Source organism: Sinocyclocheilus anshuiensis, unplaced genomic scaffold, assembly GCF_001515605.1.
Source record: "Sinocyclocheilus anshuiensis isolate Anshui unplaced genomic scaffold, SAMN03320099.WGS_v1.1 scaffold502, whole genome shotgun sequence".
NCBI lineage: Eukaryota > Metazoa > Chordata > Actinopteri > Cypriniformes > Cyprinidae > Sinocyclocheilus > Sinocyclocheilus anshuiensis.
In genome coordinates, this window is record NW_015544194.1 from 820,517 (window position 1) to 830,423 (window position 9,907).

The following is a 9,907-nucleotide window of genomic DNA, read 5'->3' on the forward strand; positions in this document are numbered from 1 at the left end:
GGATATCGTCCTCTTTTGGAAGACCAAACAAAGTAGTTTCGCTTTCACAGTGAAACACAGCGTCTTCACGACATGGCGGCAGCAACAATACTACAGCGAGAATAAAAGTTAGCCTTCTTTCTTTGCGTGATTGTTTGGGCGGCGTTATGCACATCTTCCCACATCGTGACATAGACATGTGGGGGGGTGTTAGAACGAGCTGTTTTAGGTAGGCGTGGTTGATTCTTAACTTTTATAAAGAATATCTCTTTGGATTTGAGACTTTAGTCTTTGCAACTTTACAGATTTTCTTTATGCACCAAGAGCTTGTAACACTTCAAAGAGAAAGGAAAAATTTAAATCGCATCATATGATCCCTTTAAGAGACACTCAGTTCTAGTTTAAATGAGTACAAAGACATGTTTATAACTTCAGGAGATAAATAGCACAGACATTAGACAAGGACAAAACTTTGTAGTGTGCATAAAACTATAATATTTAGTTAGTATGCTTTGAGGTTTCGCATTCGTTTGTATGGATACACTAAACATTTGTGTCAAAACTGAAGCATACTTTGGCCTTAAAGTTTTACACATTTCCCTAAGGAAAGCAATTTACAAAAAAGTGTTGAAGTAGTATCACTGGTATAACATGGTTATGTATATATTGTGCCATTCCTGTCAGGTCTATGTCTTTCAATAAAAGTCTGTTTGCAAAGCTTGCAAACAAATAATTATCTTTGGAGACATTTACGTAGTTGAAAATAAATAGATGTTTTCCTAATATTAGGGTCCTTTGGAAAGTAATGTTATTTTTAGTCCAGTGATCCTGCTATAGTATTTCTTCTGTCTGTATAACAAATGAGTGGGTGGGGCTTAATAGGCAATGATGAAGTAGTAGGCGTTGATCTGTCTGTGCAGATAGTCTTGTGCTGATGTTTTCATCTCTATTGTATTATGTAATAAAAACCTGGAAGCTGCAGAAAAAGAGTAATTTTGGCAGCTTGGATTCAATATACTTGTGTATACATGTTCAGTTGTATGCATATGCCAAGTGTTCACATCAAAACTGAATTTACTTTTAGACTTAAATTTTTATGCTGTCACTTTTGAGAAAAGCAAAACGGATTAGAGTGTTATCAGTAGTGGAGAGGAGATATTATGGTGTGTTAAAAGAAATAAAGTGCTTTTTTGTACTACAATTGCGTTCACAGTTACAAAGTTGAAGTCACGGTAAAGGATGGTTGTATTGGAAATGCTGATAAGACTTTTCTGTTGGTTTTTCAAGCAAACCAATTGACCATCCATCAAGCTATCGGTCTTAAGTGGCTTAATCGGCCAAAATCAGTGCTTTTTGTTTTAATGACCACATTTTTCAATGTCACGCTGTTATCTGCTGCCTCTTTTCACCACCTCCTCTTTATTTAACTACTTTGTTTAACCACAGTTTCATCTGTGTAGATAGATACGTATCTATAGTGTCTTTTTTTCTCACCATTTTAGGTTAAATCCTGTGAATTTATAAGGGAAAATGTACAGCTTCGATTGTATACCTAGCATGACTCCTCAACTATTTTTTTTTACAAATGAAAATGTAGTTCAGATTCCATTTAGTCTCTCTATTTATAGGAGTCCATAGAAACTGAATGTATTATTATAGTTAGTAAAATACAGTCTACAAATAGTTTTAGAGTATGGGTCTGCTACCCATGCATATTTAAACAGGATTTTTTTTTTCTTTTCTTTGCAGTTATTGTTCCAGAAGTCTAAAGGGATTGTGCAGCTGGCCGTGGAGCTGTTGGACACAGAGGAGGAGAACTCGGATGGACCTGTGGATACTGAGGTACATGCCTGAGACTTGGCTAAAGATTTTTGAGTGTTAACCTATTAATCCAACCTACACTGCTGGTGAAGTGTTGTGGCAACATCCTTAGCCAAGTTTACTTTGCAGCTTATTCAGTCCAAGAACCCACTCACAGTGTCAGAATGTTGCGTCACAGCAAAAGTTGTTCATCTACGCATAGACCAACAATTACAAAAAAATAGCGCAGTGACATGCAAGAACGCATCCGGTTTTAAAAAGGCTGAGACTATTGGTGGTGGGACAGTAGTGTGATTGTCTTCAGTTGATTTTGACAAGCTAAGTATGTTATTTTAAAGCTCACAATCTGAAAACTGATTTAAAATCGTGATGTTCATGCTAATCCTACTTTTTTTGTGGGGGAGGCATGGGCCACATAGAGTTATGACATCAAAACCAGAGTCATTAAACCCACCTGCAGTGCACAGCCCAGTTATGCTAACTTCATTATAGCTGTCAATAGGCCTACTGCTGACTCGTTTCTTGAAGGCTGAGATTCATCCTTCAGAGGAACAGAGTTTGTCATTCTGCTACATCGCTGTATCCAACAACATCTGCTACATCTGTGCCACCTGCTACTGCAAGGGGAAATGGCGAAAATGGTGTAGTTTCCGTATTGCTCTTTCCTGTAGCACCTCAGAAGAGAGGTGACAATGTTCATGAACCAAATATTAAGCTACCAGATGTTTCTGACCCGTAAGAACAGCTGGGAACACACTAATGTCTAAATGGCCCCAAATATCAGAAAGAAACGATGTGCCACGGCAAGACTTTGCATTGAGCCAGTTCTGCTCAACAGACTATTGTAGGAGGTCTTTTCTAGCACAAATCATGTCCTGCACAAAATTCCTGTCTGGTTTTGATATGGTTTGTATATCAGTATTCTGAAAATGGACTCCGTGAGGAATGTAGGGATGCCTGCAAGACGACTTTGTGCTTTACAGATCATTGCTGTTGATGAATGAATGGTCGAGAGCTGTACTTCAACCAGCATCTGAAAAAAACCCACAAAGGTGAACAAAAAAACATTTGTCCTGGCAGACTCTATTTGTGCTTGGGATTTTGGAGGGAACATCTCTTTGAGCACAGTCCATTTTGAGTTATTACTCTGTTTACAGCCCTTGTGGATGAAAAATGGTTGGACACTGACTACAAGCTTTTTGTTGACGACTCTTACGCCAGTCCCTCACTCTTCAGGGACTTCCTTCATAAATTGATTCGGGCTTGTGGCACTGTTTGGGATGCAGGATAAGTGTGTCCCGAACAGCTGAACATATTGCCAAGGAACACTCCCTGCGGCAATATCCGCTGGATCAGAAACAACAAGGTGCTGTTTGATGAATGGAGGAATATGTGGGAAATACTGATCCTTCCATAAAACCTACAGAGATGGTGACAGACAGTGGACCCTTATGAATTGGATGCTGTGAAGTTCTACATGAAATCAGACAGTGGTGTTGGACTCCTTGACATTATGGGTGCCTTCAGCAGACTGCCAAGGCAAAGAGACCCACACAGTATTCTAGGGGACAGTGGTTGTGGGTCTTGCAGAAAGACGTTGTCAAAGTACATCCACTTCTGCATCAGCTCCCACAGTTCCTCAGGACTTTTCTATGTTCTGAAGCCCATCAGCCCGTCAGTAGCACAACTGGAAGGCAAAGGTGCAGCCTCAGCCACCAGAAAAAAAAAAACAATTGTGTGTGTGTGATGTTGCAGTGTGCTCTCAACCGAAGTAATATTTGATTTATCTGTGCATGTTGTTAAGAAAAAGAAGTATGGCTTGATTGTAAAAAATTATACTGTAAAAAAAACACAATTGAAATTGTTGTCTTTTGTTAAACCAATTTTTAGTTTCTGCAATTTATATTGCTTTTTCAAATATTTAGAGTTATTAAAATAATTCTAAACACCTATTCTGGCCTATTAATTTTTGTATAATATTTTGTCTAATACCATCACAATAATCATAATCATTTCTCATCATCATTATTATACAATTATTTGTTTAGTTCATTAAGTTCATTTATTTATTATTGTTTTTGCATCAATTATGCAGAGACATTTCCACTTCGTTATTTATTTGCTTTTAGGGGTGTAACGGTACACAAACATGACAGTTCGGTACGTACCTCGGTTTTGACATCACGGTTCGGTGTGTTTTCGGTACATCAGGGGGGTTTATTTATTTATTTATTTTTAATTAAACAGTGGTTTACTGAAGAAATTGCTATTTCTTTAAATAAATTCAATTATAATTACAATTGTCTTAATAAAAATAAAAATCTACCTCAGCATATGCTCTAAACTATAGGGAGCCCTTTTACATTACTATAAGGTTACAATTAACAACAGAGCCCAAATGAAATTTTATTACTATTTATTTTTAAATATAATAATCAACACTCAACTTGCAAACATGTAAATTGCACATAATGCAGTTTTTAAATTAACTTCTAAATTATAAAATTTTTATTTGTTGTTGAAATATATTCATTTACACAGTGGCTGTCATAACTTGTTTCACAACAGATTTATTTAAACATAAATTAAATAGCCTAATTAAGACATCACTATAGTGATGTTATAACAGGTAAAGTAAAATAAATATGAGTATATAGTTTAATATTTCGCGAAATGCTCTTCTCTAGACTTCATTTCTCTAGTGAACTAATGAGCTGTGGACGCTGATGACTTGCCTGAGGTAAATTAAATGCTACGTGACATTTTGTTTACAAGCTGTTTTTTTTTTTTTTTTTACATCTTTCCGCGGTTGAAACACTGATTGATCGATTACATGAGGCATAAGAAGTTCACTCGTTTATTTTGCGTTAAAACTATTAGGAAATAGTAAGCGATGATCGTGCTCACTCGCGCTTCACGCTGCAGTTTAAAATGAAGCACCTATACAGCGATCTGTCGCACCACATCAAAGAGCGTCAAAACACTATTCATTGTTTGAATTTCCTGAAAAAACTGGACATAATTTGAAAGATGGGACTTTATTTATTTTGAAAGTAACAATATATAAAACTGGAAGTTTCCAATGAAATTCCACTCGTGCAGTGGTTAAAACAATGCTGTATTTGTTTGGTACACTTGGTTGGTACCAAATCAAAAGACCCGTACCAAAAATTTTCAGTACGCGTGCGTGTACCATTACACCCCTATTTACTTATTTTTTTTAAACTCTTTCTGTAGTACTATTATTTAATTATGTTATTTTATTCTGCTCATTTTACATTTCATTATGTCAGTTTTGGTCTTGTGCTCCAAAAAGAGAAAATTTTTCAAGAGGTAGAATACATGATCAGAGCTTTTGCATTATATATGAGATTCATATAAAGAAATTAGTCTTTCTAAAACAACACATAAAACTGCCATGCAGAGCATATCCTGAAGATTATATTCATGTATTCAGCAATATTCAGTAGTTCCAGATAGGGGTATAAGAAAATATCGATACACATGAGTATCGCGATATTTTGTTTGGCGATACTGTATCGATTCTCAAAAACGCAATATCGATATTTAAAAAATAAATAAATACAATATCCGTTGTTTCGTTTTGAATTTATATCCCAACCGCTAGATAGCAGTCTTCTTACCTCTGAACTTAAACGGTGACAACGTGTGCGTTCCGCTCCTGCAAGGTTTGTCCAGTCCCGCCCGCTCCCGCAAACATTCTAATATTGCATATAATTTTCGCGTATCAGGGAGCCGCTATCAATGGGGAGTATTTAAATCTCTTTTGAATGAGCACTCGCTCTGTTCACTTTCGATTTCGCGATCACGCGCACTCTGTGTAAAGGGAGCGCATCTTACGATATAAGATATTTGTCAATGAGCTCCGGATCCGTTGAGTAGCAAATCCTCCACCATGGTCTTGTAGGTCATCCCTCCTCTCGACCCGTGATCAGTCAAATCTGACTCTTGCAAGCACTTAATTGTTCCCTCTTTACTCGTGCTGCACAAAAAGTGGTTCAGTAGCATTGAATGTTACAGGGACAGATTAATACAAATGCAGATTCCACTGTGTTCTGGTAAAAAATCAAATATATATATACATATACAACATATCGTATCGCAACCCCTGTATCGTGATACGTATTGTATCGCCAGATTCTTGCCGATACACAGCCCTAGTTCTAGACAGTAATGCTATTAACAGTGACTCTTAATTCTGTAAAAGTAACCTTGAATGTCTGCCTGTGTGTTTCAGCGCTGGCCCGACTACGTGGAGCGATATCTGAACACCAGCTCGGCCTCTCCAGAGCTGCGAGAGCACCTCTCCCAGAAGCCTGTGTTTCTACCCAGGTGAGGCTCAGCCAAGTACACCCATCTTTAGAGCCGTGAGTCCTTTAAACTTCGCATGAAGCATCAGCTCAAGACAGGAACATCCCAGGAATGCTTTCGGTAGTCTTTGGAAATGTCTGGGAGTCACACTGTACAAGTGCTGCCTGTTTGTAATCACCTGTTGTTGTTTTTTTTTGTTTTGTTTTTTTCTACCCAAACACCCAAGCTCTCTGCTTGCTTGCATTTGCACTTTATTGAGAATTTATTTAATGAAAACTCATTGTTAAGCTGTTTATCTTTGCTCAGATGTGGCCACAATACAGACATATTGGTTCTTTTACGCTTATTTATAAATTGTAAGTATGGTGTGTTTGTGGGGAATGTGTGCAGAGGTGTTATCTAAAATTATGTGCACCATTTTTTCACGGTTGAGACTTATAACACATTTAATGAGGTGGAAATTTCATTTCATTTTTAATATTTGTTTTTCATCGGAGAATATGGAAGATGTTTTTATATGCCTGCTCTCAACAGGGTTCGGTTGAGTCACCATGTTCTTTAGAAGAGCAACTTTCTAAAGAGGCTGAAGACTGTGCATTTAGATAAGATGAGCCTGTTCTCAAAAAAAGCAGAGTGCTTTGTTCAGATCTGTACTTTCTTTTTAATAGATTTTCATAAACTTTTTAAAGTAGCCCAATTTTGGGTTTCACAAAACGTCTTTGCTTTCTCACATAAAGTGTGCTGTGGTCTGTTTGTGTAATTCTATTGACAGATCAATTTCTGTATGTGACTTGATTTCATGATTGTCTATAAATGCTTTTGTAGTCTGTAAGATTTGAGTGAGTAGACCTTGTATGCTGAGATCTCAGAGACAATGTGTCCTCCCATTGCTGATTCTCTCTTGAGTTCGATTGCGGTTGTCAGTTTACAAAGTGGTGTTATGACTCGAACTTGAACTTCAACTCACCACAGTCTGACGGCTGTATTTCAGAGAGGGGCTTGTCAATAAAACTCTGGTCTGAATTTTATCCTCAAATGTGCGTGTAGTCTATTTCTTTCCAACAGACGTTTGAGCTCTAGCATGGGAGGATGATTGATTTGCTTGCTCTTTCAGTTTTCGTAATGCATGTTTTATGTGCAGTGCTGGAGAGATGCTCTTGATGTCTCCATGTTCATCCAACAAACTGACAGTCACATTTTTATTTATTTTTGGATTGATTCATTTCTGTTTATGTGCAGTGTGAGGTTGAGTAGCTGACATTAATGCAACAATTAATGCAACAAACACTTCTAGTGCATGGTCATGCAATGCATAATGCATAATGCACAATGTCAACCCATATCCTGGCCATTTAACCTGATTCCCTACCTGGTTTCTTTTTTTGTTGTGACGATTGGCTAGTTTCTTTAAGTGAAGTCCTGAATTCAAAATAAGAGTCATGGTTTCTATGCCCATTCACATCTGTAACCTTAGGTAAGTACACTTCTAATTTTAGTCTTTAATTGAAGCAGGGAAATTACCTCTTTTTTGTTTTTCCATCCAGTACCTTGATTTGGCACTTAATCAATATGTGGTTTTGCCATGGATATGAGTTTTCAGTGGAGATTATCATTTTTGTTGATAATTTATCATATCTGTTGAGACCCAGGTGCACTGTAGACAGTTGCATTGGTGCATAATTTTTCTTTTTGATTTGGATGTTCCTCTCCTTAGGCTGTCTGATGCTGAGCCTTAACATGTTTGATAGCATTTGTACTAAATTTAAGAAAGATTAAACAATGTGCATTGTTCTTTTTAAGGAACCTAAGGCGAGTCCGGAAGTGCCAGAGAGGTCAGGAGATGCAGGTGAGAGAGGCCAAAGAAACAGCCAAGAAATCCTCAGAGGGCAGTGAGGACTCAAAAATGGAGTGCATGTTTAAGCTCAACTCTTACAAGATGGTGTATGTCTTCAAGTCGGAGGACTACATGTACCGACGCACTGCGCAGCTGAGAGCGCATCAGGTATATACTGTAGATGATAGATCAATGGTTCTCAAACGTTTTGATTCAAGAGTTGTCCAACACAATATTTGAAGCCCCACCCTCCCAAATTAAATTTCTGATATTTCTACTGTAATTATTATGGTTTCAATTAAATAATTATTTTTTTATGAACAGAAACTGGGAGCGTTGATATATTGAAGGGATAGTCCACCCAAAAATCTTTTCAGCATTTATTCATACTCAAGTCATTCCAAACCTGCATGACCTGTAAGTTCTACTGAAGATATTTTAAAGAATATTTATAATAAAACAGTTTTTTTTTACTTGACTTGACTTAGAAACAGAAAATGTGAATTTAAACTTTTATTATTTATTGTTTTTGTTACCAATATTTTTCAAAACATCATCTTTTATGTTCCACAGTACAAAGTAAGATAGTTTGAAGAATACTGGTAATAAAACCGTTTCGGTTCCCATTGACTTTCCTTGTATAGACACAAAATACCAAATGGCAACTGGAAATGTTTGGTTACAAATATTCATCGAAATATCATTTTATGCTCCACTGAAGAATATAAGTCATACAGGTTTGGAAATAACAGGAGGGTGAGTAAATAATTTTTTTATTAACAATCCACAATTGATTTTGTGAACCAGAATATTCATGATTCTACTTCCCTTCAGTAACAATAGTTTTTTTTAAGGGGAAAGTATGGTTTCAGCTTGCATCTTGATTTTTTTTTTCATGTATTCGCATTTTAATTAAAATTATTTACCCCACCAATTACCCCACTTTAACTTACTAAATTTACTTACTAACTTACCAATTTACCAACTTACCGGTTAACTTCAGTGTTGACAATTTAGTTATGTCAACACTGTGATAGAGGAATATGTTTTGAGATCATCAGGATGCTTCACAATTGATTGATTTCTGTTTATCTTGATTTTCAGTCACACCAGAGAGTAAGCACTCGTCTGCATCAGCGCTTTCAGTTGTGGCTAGACAGGTGGCAGAAAGAGCATGTGACCAGCGACATGGCGGCCACCACTCACAAGTGGCTGATGGGTGAGGGCCTGGAGGGGCTACTGCCCTGCAGAACCGTCTGTGAGCCCAAGATCCTCCACTTCCAGAACATTAACAAATATAAAGTCACCTACAGCACTACGTTGTAAAGCTCAAGTTTTCAAGAGAAGGGAGGGCTTTTACCTCCATTTTATGTTGTTTTTACGATGACTGAAGTAGCACTGAAATTAAAATCTGACCGCCATTGAGTTCTTTGAAAATTGCTCACTTTCTTTCTTTTTTTATTTGTACCTTTTTAAATTTTTAGATTGGAATCTTTTTCCCCCCCCTGGACTTTGTACTCAGTTGTTTAGTGTTCTTCAATCATGAGGGCAAGAAAACACTTCTTGCAAATGCTGCAGCTCTAGTCAGACTCTTATTCGATTTTCCAAACAATAAGAATCAGTTTTGTCTTTTTGAGTGGCTTTTTGCGAAAAGTATGGTTTACAAATACAGGTCAAGTCCATGCCCATTTGTATATCGCTTTTTATTTTTCGTCCCTTCAAGGTGAATAGTAGTTTATTAGCAATATGTCTTTTGTGGTTCACGTCAACCACATACATGTTCAGAAAATGAGAGAAAATCTCGCATCGGTTTTTAAAAAAGCCTCCATGTTTGGGGCTATGCAGCTAAACCAGGACTGATGATGTGAATTTCCCAAGTGTATTGTTCGCAATATACATGAAATGTAATCAAGGTCTCTTTTCACAGGTTAATTACAGCAC

General features: G+C 37.0%; 1 protein-coding gene across 1 annotated transcript in view; it reads left to right on the top strand.

Annotated features, from left to right (window-relative positions):
- LOC107696650 (paired amphipathic helix protein Sin3a-like) overlaps positions 1 to 9,438 on the top strand; it is a 33,696-nt gene extending 24,258 nt beyond the window's left edge. Inside the window, exons 18-21 of the mRNA XM_016497100.1 lie at positions 1,729 to 1,821; positions 6,059 to 6,153; positions 7,933 to 8,134; positions 9,071 to 9,438. Coding sequence (XP_016352586.1) covers positions 1,729 to 1,821; positions 6,059 to 6,153; positions 7,933 to 8,134; positions 9,071 to 9,292 — 612 coding nt within the window. The 3' untranslated portion in view covers positions 9,293 to 9,438. The remainder of the gene's footprint in view (positions 1 to 1,728; positions 1,822 to 6,058; positions 6,154 to 7,932; positions 8,135 to 9,070) is intronic.
- The last annotated feature ends 469 nt before the right edge of the window (positions 9,439 to 9,907 follow it).